The sequence below is a fragment of the Peromyscus californicus genome, unplaced genomic scaffold (assembly GCF_007827085.1).
Source record: "Peromyscus californicus insignis strain IS unplaced genomic scaffold, ASM782708v3 Scaffold_6__1_contigs__length_162567912, whole genome shotgun sequence".
Classification (NCBI taxonomy): domain Eukaryota; kingdom Metazoa; phylum Chordata; class Mammalia; order Rodentia; family Cricetidae; genus Peromyscus; species Peromyscus californicus.
This window is the reverse complement of record NW_026294584.1, coordinates 66,322,512-66,338,481: the sequence shown is the minus strand read 5'-3', so window position 1 is coordinate 66,338,481 and position 15,970 is coordinate 66,322,512. Positions and strand designations below refer to the sequence as shown.

Here is a 15,970-nt window from a genome sequence, read left to right as displayed (position 1 = left end):
AGAGATGTTAAGAGGCCTTACCCTCTCTGAGGTGTGGAGGAGAGAGGGGAGAGGAGAGGAGGGCAGGAGGAGCGGAGGGAGGGAGAACTGCAGTTGGTATGTAAAATGAAAAAAAAAACTAAAATAAAAAAATAAGGAACTAAGGACTGCATCAGGACAACAGAAAAGATGCCTTGAGAGTTTCTTAAGAATTGGCCAGACTCCAGCCATTTCAGGCTTACAGGTATGAATGTATTAAATTCATTTTAAAGATGTTCTCTTAAGAAAAGAGCACCTCCAAGACACCCTTCCCACAGGCTGCCTAGAAAGTTGTTTTCCCCCCGAGATTCATTTCAATGTGCTCAATCACCCAGGGAGTCATGGCAGCCATAGTCTACGGGTGCCTGGTTACTGCTCCAGCTGGTGGCAGAACCTAGTGCTGTTAGTATGTTGGCTTTACAGGTAAGATGCGACAGATCTGTGGAACCCATGAGGATACAACCTATGAGGATGAAGGTGCAATGATTCAGGCTCAGTTGATAAGTCTGGTAGGCTCCCTCTCCTTGTCCCCCATGCTGCTTTTACCAGGACTTTGGCCCTGCCTGAGCGTCACTTGATGGGTCTGTTATTTATTAAATCCCCATAGACAGACCCTCTCTCCACCCACTGTACAACCTGAACTCAGTCCCAGTACCAACCCTACCCACGGTGCTGGCAGTTAAGTCCCCCTGATTCTACCCACCCCCACCCATGGCACCTGCACCAGTACCTTCCCTGAGCAACTACTCACATGACCAAGGCTATCTAATTCTCACTTAGGCTTTGCATTTCTCTCACAGAACTCAACAAGAGGTTAACATAAGCTTTTAAATGTTAACTGTTCTTGAATTCATTTCATAGGGAAAAAATGAAAACTACAGTGATACTCAAGACATGCACCTCAAAATATTAAGAAACAAACGTTACTAACATCCATCTGTCCCTAACATAAAGAAGGTACAGCAACTACATATGAATAACAGTTATTATGATCCAGACTTGTAGAGTCTTCTCATTCTACCAGTTAATAAAATTAATCCAAACAAAAGGTTAGAGAAATCAATCAAGTGGCAATCTAATGAAATAAGGTGCCACTATCACTCAGTAGAAGAGCTAAAATAAACACCAACACCACCAAGCTGTCAGAAATATAAATTTGGTGCAATCATGTTGGAGATTTGAGAGCTATGCATCAAAATCAAGTATGTTATGCTCTCTATAACTCAGTAACTCCCTCCTTGGCATTTCCCAATACAAACACAGACATATAGACACCATAAGACAAAAATATTCAAAGCAGTATTCTTTTTTAAAATGTTTTTACTTATTCTTGAGAATATCATACAATATTTTTTTTTTTTTTTTTTTTTTTTTTGTTTTTCAAGACAGGGTCTCTCTGTGTAGCTTTGCGCCTTTCCTGGAACTCACTTGGTAGTCCAGGCTGGCCTTGAACTCACAGAGATCCGCCTGGCTCTGCCTCCCGAGTGCTGGGATTAAAGGCGTGCGCCACCACCGCCCGGCCATACAATATGTTTTTGATGTTACTCTTCCCCCTAATTCCTCCCAGACCCTCCCTCCCTCTCTCCCTCCCTCTCCAGCTTCATGTTCTCTAAAAGTTTTAGAACAAAAAATTTTTTTTCTTTATTTTTTTGTAACAGGGCCTCTCTTCATAGCCTTTGCCAGCCTAGGGTTTACTATGTAGACCAGGATGACCCAAAATTCATATAGATCTGCTTGCCTCTGTCTCTGCCTCCTGAGTGCTAGGATTAAAGACGTGGGCTGCCATGTTCCACCAGCAGCATTATTCCTAAAAACACCAAAGCAGAAATAACTCAAGAGTGCATAATAACACACCAGTAGATCATGATACATTTGATAAAGAAATACCATATTCCAAAACAAATGAGCTAGTAGTAAATACTAAAACACAGACAAACCCACTAAGGTTGGTTTTAAGAAACTGAGGCATGGTGCTGGGTGCTCAGTGAGGTACAGTGCTTACTCAGCATGTACAAGGCCCTGAGTTTAACCCCCAGCAATGCAGATTAAAAAAAAAGGGAAACAAAATAAACCCAAGTATACATTATGTAATGTTTATTTATAAAAATCAATAATTTTATACAAAATAATTTTTATTTATAAAAAAAACTGGTAAGAAAATGGCAGTTATCATGGGGGAAAATGATTGAGAAGGCACAAGAAACCTTTCTTTATACTGGTCACATTTCAGTTCTATTAATAGCAATCTATTCACTTTATAATTACCAAGTTTCAGATTTATAAATCTTACACTTTATCACAAAGTTTACTTTAAAAACAATGGGTAAGAAATGACCAGATAATGGAGGAAAAGGCACAAAAAACTAAGACTGTTGGCTCTGCAGAGTGCTACTGTGGTGACACATTGTGGACCCTAATAACTTGCCTGAGGATCAGAGGACAGAGCCAGCCACTAGATTAGACATAGAGGTCAGGCGTGGTGGCACACACCTTTAATCCCAGGAAGTAATATGGCAGGGCAGAGAAAGGCGTGAGGAAACAGGAACTCACTTTCTTTAGGCTGAGGATTTCATTGAGTTCCTCAGGCAAGTTTATTAAGGTACACAATATATCACCACATGCTACTTCTATGGTTTGTCTGTAGTAAAACTAATGTTAAAACTTACATACACTGGCAATTAAAAATGGGACAAAGGTGGGGCCTTTCAGAAGTAACTAGACAATAAGGGCTCCATCCTCACGAAAACAATGTGGTTCCTATGAGTGACTTGGGGGCTAGAGAGATGGCTCAGTAGTTAAGAGCACATATTGCTCTTGCAGGACTTGAGTTTGGTTCTTAGCTCACAAATGCCTGTAGCTTCAGGACCGGGACATCTGATACCTCTGAAGGCACATGCACTCATGTGCACTATCTTTCACAAAAGGGTAACTTAACTCTCTGGACGGATGGTTATGAAGTATGCCTGCCACTTCCCCTCACCCTCAGTTGTTCTTTCATAGCGTGCTTGTTTCTGCACAAAGCTGATTCGTTTCTGATTTTCAGGGGACAGTGTGTGCTCCCCATCAGAAATTGAACAGATATTGGTAATGTCTTGGACCTCCAGAATTGGAAACTAAATAATCCTGTCTTCTTCCTAAATTACTACTCTTTGGGTATTTTGTTATAGCAAGAAAATGGACTCATACAGCATTACATAAAAGAAATTACCTAAATTGTGCTACCTAAATCTACATAGAACAAATCAGTAGTAGAGTAGGAACTGGAATTGAGATATACTAATCTCAAGAGTGTTCTGAAATCCTTGAAAGAATGTTTCTGGGTGAAATGCCAAGAGGGTCCTTGTCATTCAAGCACTCATAATCCTCATCTGCAATGTAATGAGGTTTAAAAGGAAACAAAATATAACACAAACTTGAGATTTAACATATTTACCAAAGAACAGTAATACTTATAAAACTGGTCCTCAAGCAAATGTTCCTTTTGCTTCAGCCTATCCCCATCAACTGTCCTTGTCAGTCATTCTTAGTTAAATCTTTCTGTGCTATGAGCAATACCATATAAATAACCAACTATAAAATGAAAGTATGTATCTTAAAAAAAATTGTGGTGGTATGAATGAAAATGGACAAATAGTCCCATAAGGAGTGGCACTATTAGGAGGTGTGGCCTTATTGGAGGAAGTGTCACTGGGATGGACTTTTAGGTTTCAAGTGCTCAAGCCAGGCCCAGTGTCATTCTCTCTTCCTGCTGTCTGTAGATTCAGATGTAGAACTCTCAGCTCCTTCTCTAGCACAATGTTTGCCTGTGTGGTGCCATGTTTCCTGAATGACTGTAATGGGCTAACCTCTGAAACTGTAAGTCAGCCCCAATTAAATGTTTTTCTTTATAAGAGTTGCTGTGGTCATGGTGTCTCATCACAGCAATAAATCCCTAAGACAGAAGTTGGTACCAGGGACTAGGGTATTGCTGTATTAGAGCTGACCGTGCTTTTGTTTGGAGGAATGTGGACTTTGGGACTTGGGACTAGGAAAGCAGTTGAATGGTTTAAGTGGGGCTTAATGAGCCACACCGGTAGGAGCATGGGAGACAGTGGTGCTGAGGGTGATTACAACTATGGAGGCCCAGTTCAAGAGGTTTCAGAGACCATTAGTATGTGGCCTAGAGACCATTGCGATATTTTGTAGAAGAATGTGGCTGCTTTCTGCCCTTGTCCAAAAAGTCTGCCTGAGGCTTAACTGAAAAGTTATTAACAGCTTTGGCAGAGATTTCAAAACAGCCTAGCATTGAGTGTGTTGTGTGGTTATTAGTGGCCAGTTTTATGCAGATTTATAATGAAAAGGAGGAAGCTGAGCAAGTTAAACTACAAAATGCACAGTTTGAGGAGAAAAGGGACACCAAGAATTGTAATGGTCCTTGTGCTTCAAGGAGATAAAAAGTTAAAAGCAAGGTCCTAAATGGAATAAAGAAGGTAGTGATGACCTCAGGGCAAAACTCCACCCAACTAAGCTTCCAACCTGTGGAAAGGAATCAGAGAAAAGTGAAAAGGAATTGGTGGTATATACCTTTAATCTCAGCACTCAGGAGGCAGATGCAGGCAGATCTCTGAGTTCAAGGCCAGCCTGGTCTACAGAGATAGTTCCAGGGCAGCCAAGCTTACACAGTGAAGGAAACCATGGAAAACAGAAACCTGGTGAAAAATGTATTTGAACAAGGGGACCATGTTTCAGCCCCAGGAAGTATTAGAACTTGGCATAGAACCCTAAATAAGACAAAGATACAGAAATCCATTAAGGTGATTAAAATGCTACAGAGGAGTCTATAATATCTCAACAAAACTAAACAACAATGTAAATCAATACAAAATGATACTAGGCATCTTTTAAAAATGCAGGAATCCACCAAGGTGATAAAAATGCTGGGGGGGGGGGGTCTGAAATACACCCAAGTCAACGATAAAGAAAAAGCAGGCACACAGGTTAGGTGCTCAATCAAGTATCCATATTACTCTTTGTATTCAGTAGCATAACCTTGATTTTTCAGTAATTCTAATTTTGTAACTGTATTTCTATATTTTAACAACAAAATAAACACGTCAGCAGTCTAAAGCTTGAACCAATTTTAAAATCAAAGAGCTAAACATACAGGCTCAAGCAATCTTCTCAAGTTTAACATCTGATGTTGCAGCCTATCTATTTAAGGAATGAGGTAATGCTTTACAAAGCTGCGGTCCATGGACGACAAGGCTTGGGGGAGTGGGAGTAAAGAGAATGAGTTCAAACGAGTGTAAACACAACTGAGCTCGATTTAATCACCACTACAAGCACACATCAAAGACACCTGCAATCTCAGATTATCAATACTGCAAACCACAAGAAGGCTACAAGAAAATCAGACGAATGTGAAGAGATACACGCTAAACAGTGAATTCAGCCATTTGCAGCTATTTCAGCAAAGGCCAGGAATGAGCTACGCATTCGAGAACATAGTATCTACCGCACCAGAGCGCTGCCAGAGCACTGCGCCAGCTGGTGAACAAAGACAAGATTGCAGCGCCCAGCGTTGGCTTAAAGAAATCAGGAGTTGGTATCTTCCTAAATAGACCTTAAATTCTTCGGCTCTGCATACTCTCAGCAAAAGCGCCAGAAAGGCGAATGAGGTTTTTCAGTCACTCAAGCTTACGCTGTGCTTTGTCCTCCTGAAAAACAGAATCGGAGTCAACAAACTGAAACGTTCCCTGCAACCTCCTTCCATGTGTGTTCTCTACCAAGTAAAGCTCACGGAACCAAAAAGCAGCCATAAGCGGCGTTCCCATGCTTACCGGTCTATCAGAGGTCATAATCTAATGAATAAATAAAAATCTGCCCACCGTCTCCGCCGTTAAAACGTGCTTTTCCTAAGCCACCTTGCGACGACGTGCCGCAGTTGCACGAATACGCCACATATCAAAGACAGAACAAAGAGACACTCTAGGTAACAGCGGCGCCTAGGGCCCTTAGAAAACGGTTATTTGCCGGGATCTGGTTTTTTTTTTTTTTTTACCCTAAATTAGCAGGGATGGGAGGATTTTGTCGAGTAGTGCCGCCTGGTTACCAACGGAGGCGGGGCGGGAAGCCTCCCTCTGCGGGCTTCGGGATCTTACCGCACCGTAACCGCCCGCACTCCGAATGCTCGGGGCTTCACAGAGAACTGGAGCAGACCGGTTACACAACGGCCCCGGGAGGCCCACCGCCCGCCCGCCCGCCCGCCCGCCAGGAGTCCACGCAGAGTGGGCCTCGGAAGCCCCGTGGCAGAGCAGGCCTGCAGCCAAGGCCACAGGCCCAGCCGCCCCGCCCCGCCCGCGGCCCCGCGCAGCCCGCACCTGCTTTCTCATGTTGTTCATGACGCCCATGAAACCCGCGAGCAGCTTGGCTTCTTCCCGAGCTGCAAGCTTCTTCTCGGTCTTCTTCTTGCTCTTCTCCACGCCAGAGGTGGCCATCCTCCTCTTGCCCTGCGCGGCTTCGCGGCGAGGGTGTGCCCGCCAGACGCGTCGTCCGGGAGCACGGCGTTGGCGGCGGATCGCCGAGGACCGCCGGACCGCCGAGGGAGGACGGAGCTCCTCGGAGAATAGCCGACCAGGCGAAGGCAGGTCCGCCACGGTTGCAAGTGAAGGGAACCCGGGAATCGCAAGCATGCGCACTGGGCACGGAGGCAGGGAAGGGAAGGGCGGGGCGAGACTGGATGCGGAGACGCGGAGGGGTGCGGGGGGTGGTGAGGCCCGTGCGTCACAGCCGGGCAAGGCTCCCAGCAACCGGCTGTGTCGTGCAGAGTGGTGGGTGTTGCCGCTTTTTCCTCTGGCCACTGAGTGACGGTTGCATCGGCCTGATCCAAGGTCACATGTACCTTTCTTCTGCCAAAGGCAGAGTCCCCAGGTTTAGATGTCGTGATGATCTATTTTAGATGATTGTGTGATAGAACATGCTAAAAATGCCTGCCCATGGTGTAAGCTCCTCGAAAACAGTTCTTCACTGCAGCGTCGAGTGTGGCGTATTGAAGGCGCTCAGTAACTGCTGAATGATTAAAGAAATCATTTTGCAAGGCAAAAGCTCATTAATCCCGAGCACAAGAACTGCGTGTTTGGGATTCAGAAGCGAGAACACAGCTCTGTGCATGTTTCCTTAGCATGATACGCCTGCCTGTTCAGTAGGCTGTTTTACCCTCATTAAAACAGAAATCAGGCAGGACGGTGGTGGCACATGCCCTTAATCACAGCACTTGGGAGGCCAAGGCAGGTGGAACTCTGTGAGAAACCCTGTCTCTTAAACAAAAAAACAAAAAAAACCAGAGATCAAGTGTCGGTTTCAGAAGGCTTCAATTAGGCTTCCTAGGGAGTTCTACTGGAACAGAGTTCAATCCTAGAACTCATGGAAACGTGTTTCATAACTAGAGTTTTTATTTTGCTGTTTAGGAATATACAGGATTGTCTGAAATTGCTATTTCTAATAATGGAAACGTTCTACATAACCTCTCTGTTTTCTACCTAGATGTATAAGGGACTAGATGTAAGTGTTGGAGCTCAGATGGAAAGGTATCCAGGCAGAAGGGAGCCAAGGAATACCGCAGTCACTGTAAGCGTGCTAGTTTACAGCTCTGCTCCAGAAGGTTTCCCCAGTGTAAGTGTAACAACTCTGCTCCGGCAGGGGAGGGTTTCCCCAGAGAAACTGTTACACTTCTGTTCTGGAGAAGTGTCACAGCTCTGCTCAGTCCCGGGGAGTGTAACAGCTCTGCCCAGCCGGGGGAAAGTTTCTGCTGCAGTCCGGCTTCTGTGAAGAATTTTAACATCTGGGCTCAGGTCCCATGAAAACGGCACACCTCACAAAAAACCTCACTCGAGATTTATTGGGAAGGAAAAATCAGGAGAGTGACTGACTCTAGGGTGAGAAGCAGCAGCACACTGGCCAGGGTACAGAGCTTATATATAAGGTTTGGGGGAGTTTTCCAGGGTCACTTGGGACTGGGAGATTTTTGTAGTCTGAATCTGGGGCAAGCTCAGGTATTTGTGGGATTTCAAGCCCTGGTCCTAGGGTCAGGGTGTTTTTCCTCTGCCCAGGTCTCAGGTCTAGCCAGGGGCAGGGTGTTTTTTCCTTGGCCCTTTTTACCCTACACTAGACAGAGAAGTTTTATGTAAAATGAACTAGACTGTTGTTCAGTCATGAACAATAACTGCTTAAAAGAAAATTAAATTATTCTAAACTGTAAAGGAGCAGCTATGGCCTAAAAACAGGGAGTCAACTTATCCTGGATAACATGTTCCACTATAAAAGAGATTATATAAATGAACAAAGGAAAGTTAAAAAAATCAAGGCATTTACCAAACGCACTGGTGGGAGCATCGGGTAGGTGGACTACAGCACAATGGGAAAATCCCTTGTGTAGGTTTTAGACTTCCTTTTTTAAACGAGCTCGCTGCCACACACTTTATGTGTAGGAGTGTTTGTTGGATTCTGTGTGCCATTTGAGGGCAGTGCCCATGACCATGGCTAGAAAAGAGCATCTGGTCCTCTAGGACTGAAGTTACAGAGGGTGGGAGCCTCTGCTTAGGTGCCGGGAATTGAATCCAAGTCCTCTAGAGGAGCAGCCAGTTCTCTTAAGCATTAAGCCATCTCTCCAGCCCCCTTTCACCATTCATTTTAAAGAATTTTTTATTATTTAAAATAATTTTTAAATTTAAATATACTAATCCAACTTTAAGTTCTTTCTCAAAAAAAAAAAAACCCAGAAAATCCAATACTATAACAACAAAAACCCCAAAACCAAGAAAGCAAAATAAAACAATACCCAAAAAGAAATGCAAACCCCAACTGTAACCAAATAAAAGCACCGCACACACAACTGCGGAGTCCATTGTATGTTGGTCAACTACTCCTGAACACGAGACCTGCACTGGAGTGACTGATGTATCTAGTGTCACTCCGTTGGAAAAAAAACAAACTTTTCCTCTCCTAGCAAGTATAAATGACATTCAGTTCTTAACCTTTACCCTACTGGCTCAATTTCCATTTTTTCATTCATTCATTAAAAAAAAAACAAAATAAAATATAATAAGATAAAGAAGACCATCACATCCAAGTTGGACAGGACAAACCAACAGAAGGAAAGAGCCCACGATAAGGCACAAGAGTCGGAGACCCACTTGCTGGGCACACTCACACTCAGGAATCCCATAAAAACACTAAACTGGAAGCCATAATATATACACCGAGAACCTGGTGCAGACTCGGGCAGGTCCGGGGCATGCTGCTTCAGTCAGTCTCTGAATTCTTATGAGCTTTGCTCAGATTGATTTAGAGGGCTTTGCTTTCTTGGTGTCCTCTATCCCCTCTGGCTCTCTCTCTCTCTCTCTCTCTCTCTCTCTCTCTCTCTCTCTCTCTCTCTCTTCCTACTTCCTCCTTTACAGAGTTCTCTGAGCTCTGAGGAAAGGGATTTCATTTAGGGCTGAGTGTTCCAAGCCTCACTCTCTACGTGGTGTCTGGCTGTGGGTCTCTATATTAGTTCCCATCTGCTGCAGAAGGAAGCTTCTCTGATGATGGCTGAACAAGGCACTGATCTATGAGTATAGCAGAATGTCATTAGGAGTCATTTCATTCCTACACTTTTTTCTTTCTTTTTTAAGACTAGTATTATTTGGTTGGTAACTCCCACAAGCTTTGTGCCACCCTTGCCCTAGCATGTCTTGCAGGCAGGACACCATTGTAGATAAAGGGTTTGTGGCTGGTTTGGTTTTTATGTTTCTCTTTTGGTAGCATGCAGAGTGCCTTCCTGTACCGAAGACACTAGAACATAGGGATGAAGGCTTTCCGTCGGCACCAGCTAGACATCTCCATGTTCAATGAGGTGTGTAGGTGTTGTCTTCAGCAATGGGACCTTGCCGTCAGTTTGTGGAGAGGAACCTAAAATCTTGGCAACAGCCTGGGTTGATTGGGGATTCCAATGGGGCCCCTTTCACCAACAAATCAATTAGATATAACCCAATCCTGGTCCTGGAAACTTAATTTGGTGACAAGAGATGACCAACTGGAACTCTGTCTCCCCCACTATTTGGTGGTTTCTTTGAGATCACCTTTATATATGTATATATTTTAGGAAGTTTCGGCTTTCTTAATCTTTGGAAGGTGGAAGTCAGAGGTCTGCTAAGCTTCCGTTCTGAGAAGTGTATCTATCTACTAGTTATGAGAACGTTAGATCAGAAACAAACATTGAGGTAAATGGCGACTAAAGGACCTGAACAAGCCCAAGATGATTTTGCGCCCCCCTGTACATCATTCCATTTCTCCACATTCACATTATTCAAGTGAGCCAAGCAGTCTGCAGCATCTTTAATGTCGATGCTGCTTCTTCAAAGAAGTTTGGCGAGCACTATGAAGCATTATGCTTTCTCTGGATTAGTACAAACCATAGGGTAATAGAGAACACAGCATGTGAGGATGTCTTTACATATCACAAAGATGTGTGTTCCTGTCTACATGATTGTTAAATTCAGAGGTTCTGTGATAACTGTATATTTTAACTACTTGATAAGTTGAGGATGTAAGAGTGGGGTTTTACTAAGCTGTCTGCATGTGGGTAATAGTTGGTCTGTTTGTGGCCCCTAGCAGTGGGACCAAAATCTGTCCCTGGCACATGAGCTGGCTTTTTGAAACCTATTCCCTATGATGATCTAGATGCCTCGCACATCCTTGATGCAGCAGGGAGGAGCTTGGTCCTGACTCAACTTGGTATGTCATGCTTTGTTGAGGAGTGGATGGGGTGGGGGGGGTAAGAAAGGAGGAAGGGGGAAGAAATGGGATGAGAGGAGAGGGGTGAAACTGTGGTTAGTATGTAAAATAAAAAATTAATAAATAAAAGGGTGGGGTTTTAGCAGTAGGAATTACTTAATAAATTGAGATGAGAAAAAATCATGTATTCTATTAGATGAAACAGAATGCTGGAGAATGAAAACCTAATTAATTCTAAGGCTTTGGAAACATCAAGGATCCATGATTCAAGGCAGAAGTAAAGGTGATATGATAGAGTGCTATTTCTAACAAGGCAGAAAGGAACAAGAAATAAAGCACACATGAATCCCTTCTCCCATCAAGGCCTGATTCTCAGAAGCTGCTCTTTTCTTCTGTCTGTTCTGTAAAAATCTACTTTTGGGGCCAGCAAGATGTGTCAGTGGTGAGGGATGCTTACCCCCAAGACAGATGACCTGAGTTTGATCCCTGACACCTACTTGGTGGAAAAGAGACACACAGGCATGTACACTAATTGTAGCATCTGTCTGTCTATCTATCTGTCTATCTATCTATCTATCTATCTATCTATCAAAAATCAACTCACATCAACCTTGGAAACACCTAAAACCTTTCCTAAAAGTGACACCTGAAAGGATGTTGGCCAAAAATACTGATCATAAAAAATTTGGATACAAGTTACTTTACTCAACACAGAAACTTTAGTCTATGTCTCTTTTAGGTCCTCTGAATTTCAGCTCTGGCCGACCCAAGGTCAATAAGATGTTCACAGCCTGCAATCCAGTAGACTCTACTGAGTAGAGGCTTAGAAAACAACAAAAAACACTGGACAATCAAGACGCTCACTTGTCAGGAACCCACATCCCTTCAATAAATTCGTACGGAAGACTCTCTGTAAAGGGATTTAAGGTGATCATTAGAGGTGGCAGCCTGCCATCTTCTGATGCACCAGCTTGAAATAAGGCTCTTTTTACATTACTCTCCCTTTCAACTCATTGCATTTTAGCAACTCTTTCACCTATTACAGACTTAAAACACGGAGGTTCATGGAGGGACCATAGATTTCAGAGTTCATATAGAACAAATACATAGCACAGACAGTAAGTGTTGTCTGCATACAAAATCAAGCATCCACAAATTTCTAGTTGTATAACATTGGAAAATTTAACTTTCCTCATGTCTTGGTCACCTTATCTGTTAACAGGTGGAACTTTGATATCAGACTGGCAAGAGGTTTTAAAAAATACTTAGATTGGTATCAGCACAAAGTGCTCAGTATTACTTTGTGGAGTGACTATTAATTAGAATTATTTAAGCAATAATTTCTCCAAATGTGTCCTCCAGAATTCTAATCTCATAAACCCTCCTTTCCCCCCATCCTTCTGGCGTTAACTCCCTGGGAACACACCTTCGGAACAGGTCCAGAAGGCTTCGCCCCTTCCTGCTTGTAGTTCTCACAGTAATAGTATAATGCAACATCTTGACACAGGGAAGTAATGTTTACAACAATCCTACTTATGTCTTCATGGCTCCCAGAACAGGGTGTCCTACAGGGCTTGATCCCCATGAGCCCAGCAGTACTAGGGCATAAACCTAGAGCAGAGTGTTTTCATGGTCTCTCCACCATAGTGGCATGAGGCAGGAACAGATGAGATGCCATCTGCTTTTCCGAGCCTTGTAAGAGCCATGGCTCCTCGGCTTCTGTTTTGGCTGCCTGTCTGTGAGTAATAAATCTGCTTTGTCTGACCTTTTGCATGAATATTCTGTCTCACGGGATTTATGCAAATGACAGCCTTTGTAACAACTTCGGGAAGTATCCAAAAATAACTCTCTTGGACAAAACCCCACATAGGTTTATATTTCAGGTTTGGAGATTGGTGGTACCTATTGCTTGAACCTGTTTGACTTTGCTGCTTCTTGAAATGTCAGCTCAGTTGGTATCCATTTTTCCATTAATTATCCACTCCTGTATCCACTTGTGGTGTGGATTGACAAAACTGTGCTTGATTCTTGTGAGCCTTGACCTCTACCAGCCTCAGCTGTTGGATCAAGGTTGATCATCAAAGAAAGCCAACTGGCAAACTTAGGTATATGGCATCAAATTTTCTGTGGACTCTGGACAGAGGGATCTTGGTAATTTGCTGTTTTGCAGTTCGCCTAGGAATGGGACGAGGGGCTGGGCCACTCCTGTCTGGAGTTTGAATATAAAGAAGCCCAGACAGCAATCTGCAGAGACTGCAGGTGGGAGAACAAAACAAAGCTGCAACCCCAGGAGAAGTCAGAGGAGACATTAGGCAGTGAGTGGAATTCGCTGTGAAGTAACTAAGCTTAGAATCTACTTTAAAGGTGGTAGGCCTAGCAATGTGTTCACATGATCATTTGGTTTTGTAAAATTATTAAAAGATTTTAATTATCATAGTTTGAACATTGTCTCATTCCACTGATTTCCTCTTTAACACACTTTTTACTTTCAGGGTGTGTTGAAGTGGCCATGGGTATTTTGGGCAACTAAGGACCAATAAAGTGGAGAATTTTATTGGTGCCTGGTGGTCTATTTACAGAGTCCACATAAGAAGCTCTTTTCAGCCCTCCTAATGTAGGAATCTCATTGGGACTATCCTTATGCCAACTGCCAACCTTGTCATGTATTCCAAAGATGTGGGTCTGGAGATCTTACCACAATGCCTTGCAGTACTCACTGGAGGAAACTTGAAACAAGTTTGGTTGGCTAAGCCAGAAGCTGTTGTGTGGCAAATTCTTCAAATCATAAATATGTAGAAACTACAAGTCAGAGATTTGGCACTCTAGTCTAGAGTGGAGGAAATAAAGTTGTCCTGCTTATATTTTAAAACACAGCACATGAGTCATAAGGATGACCTCAACTTCCAGAATGGCAGATCAGGGCCTCTGCAAAATCCTCCCTCCACAATACCAACAAGAACACTGGAAAATTGCCAAAATTACTCTTTAGAATGCTAGAAATTAACTAAGGGTTATAGCCACCAGGGAGTATTTATTCAAGAAAAATGATTTAATTTCTTTAAGAACAATGAAATGTGATATTTAAACTTTGCCTGTTCCCAGATTGGAGGGAGCCTTAAAAACTAATGGCCCAACAGATATGGTAGCAGTGCCACCACCCGTTGAGAAGCCAGGGCAGGTTAAGAGCCCTGCTTCCCAGGCCCTACCAAAGCTAGATTCTGAAGAACATTCAGGATTAGACCTGCCTATTAGCTTGCCTAAAAATCTCCATTTCAGGGTTTGTCTTTAGTTGACCTGATTTCGAGCTTGCTTTACACAAATAACCCTGTCAGCAAGACATTTCATAAAAATAAGTGGCATTCTCTTTTGAACTGTTGGTCAGGTCTGTCTAGGAGACTCCCAAAACATACAGCCTATTGCTGTTCTCCTTGGCTACCCTCCTGTCCCAGAGGTGAAAGCTAAGTCACTATTGCTGAAGACACCAGGCACTACAGAAACACTACAGAAACAGGGCCCGGAGGCCCTTGAGCTGGGACTAGCCTGAGTGCCCCATCCCTGAGGACTGGCATTCATTGAACCAGAAGGCACTAGGCAAACTCCCAAAGGAGGCAGGAGAGCAACAGTCCCACCCAGCTATGACACCTCTGAACCACATCGATGACCAGCATGGCGCAACAGTCCTATGGGTGCAGCAATGGCACACATACCTGGGTAGTAACCAACTGCTTTCTAATCGAACTTAGGACCTGCTCAACAAGAAGGATGCCATGCCTGGTAATGGAAACCTAGGTAACTACTCCTCAGCATGGTTATTGGAGGAGAGTCTATAACCACTACTTACTAACTCAGCATGATACCTAACAATCTATAAACATTTGTCCTTATCTATAGATAAGTGTAGTCTTAACCCTCATCAACGAAACTTCTCTTTACAACAAATGGAGACCACTACAGACCATAACCATTCAATATGCAGAGTTGTGGAGCCCAGTCCCAACGGATGCATCTACAAAACACTCCTGTATCTAAGGCTTCCACATTGTGGAAGATGGGGTTGAAAAATTGTAAGAGCTAGAGAATCAGGGACTTTTCTGTGAGATGGTGTCTCCTAGTAACATTAGAAGCTCTACCCATAAAATCTCAAAAACATGACTGCCCACATGTGAACTAAACAAGGATGATACCAGTGACCACACCAAAGTGGGCCTCAGCCTACACAAAGAACTACAGGCCACCTAGAAAGCTGGACATGGGAGAGAGGGTCCTCCCCAAGGAAGGGCACACCAATTGTTTGTCCAGTGTCCAACGGTCAGCCCTGAAAATGTATATACAAGTAATATTATATGGACTCAACAGGTTATATTTAGGAATATATATGTATATACAAATATGTATTTGTTTGCCATCAGAGAAAGAAAAAATAAAGCCATAGTAAGTGTCTTAGTTAGGGTTTCTGTTGCTAAGATGAAACACCAAAAAGCAAGTTGGGGAAGAAAGGGTGTATTTAGTTTATACATCAGCATTGCTGTTCATCACTGAAGGAAGTCAGGACAGGAACTCAAACAGGGCAGGATCCCAGAGGCAGGAGGTGATGCAGAGGCCATGAAGGGGTGCCACTTACTGGCATGACTGGCATGACTTGCTCAATCTGCTTTCTTATAGAACCCAGGACTAACAACCCATGGATGGCACCATCCACCATGGCCTGGGCCCTCGCCCATTGATCACTAAATGAGAAAATGCCTTACAGCTAGATCTCAAGGAGGCATTTCCTCAGCTGAGGCTCCTTCCTCTGATAACTCTAGCTTGTGTCAAATTGACACACAACCACCCAGTATGGTAAGCCTCCACTTCATACCCCTCAAATATTCCTATGTTTGAAAGACTGATCACATCAGGTGTTGGTGAAGTTGTGGAAGAGCTCAGCTTGTATACTACAGTGGGGATGTGAAACAAATGCCTACCTTGGAAAACAGTTGGCCATTACTTAAAGTTGACTGTTGGCTTGCTATATGAACTGGCCATTCTTCTTCTAGATTTACCCTAGGGAAATGTAGACATAGTCCTAATGAAGACTGGTATGAAGATCATCAAACTTATTTAAAATAGCCTAAAGGGGCTGGAGAGATGGCTCACTGGTTAAGAGCTCTGACTGCTCTTCCAGAGGACTTGGGTTCAACTCCCAGCACCCATATGGCAG

The 15,970-nt window shown here is 43.5% G+C and overlaps 1 protein-coding gene across 1 annotated transcript in view; it reads right to left on the bottom strand.

The window, feature by feature from the left end:
- The window catches only part of Klhl7 (kelch like family member 7), a 53,977-nt gene extending 47,251 nt beyond the window's left edge, over positions 1-6,726 (bottom strand). Inside the window, exon 1 of the mRNA XM_052721837.1 lies at positions 6,378-6,726. Coding sequence (XP_052577797.1) covers positions 6,378-6,689 — 312 coding nt within the window. The 5' untranslated portion in view covers positions 6,690-6,726. The remainder of the gene's footprint in view (positions 1-6,377) is intronic.
- Positions 6,727-15,970: the final 9,244 nt, after the last annotated feature.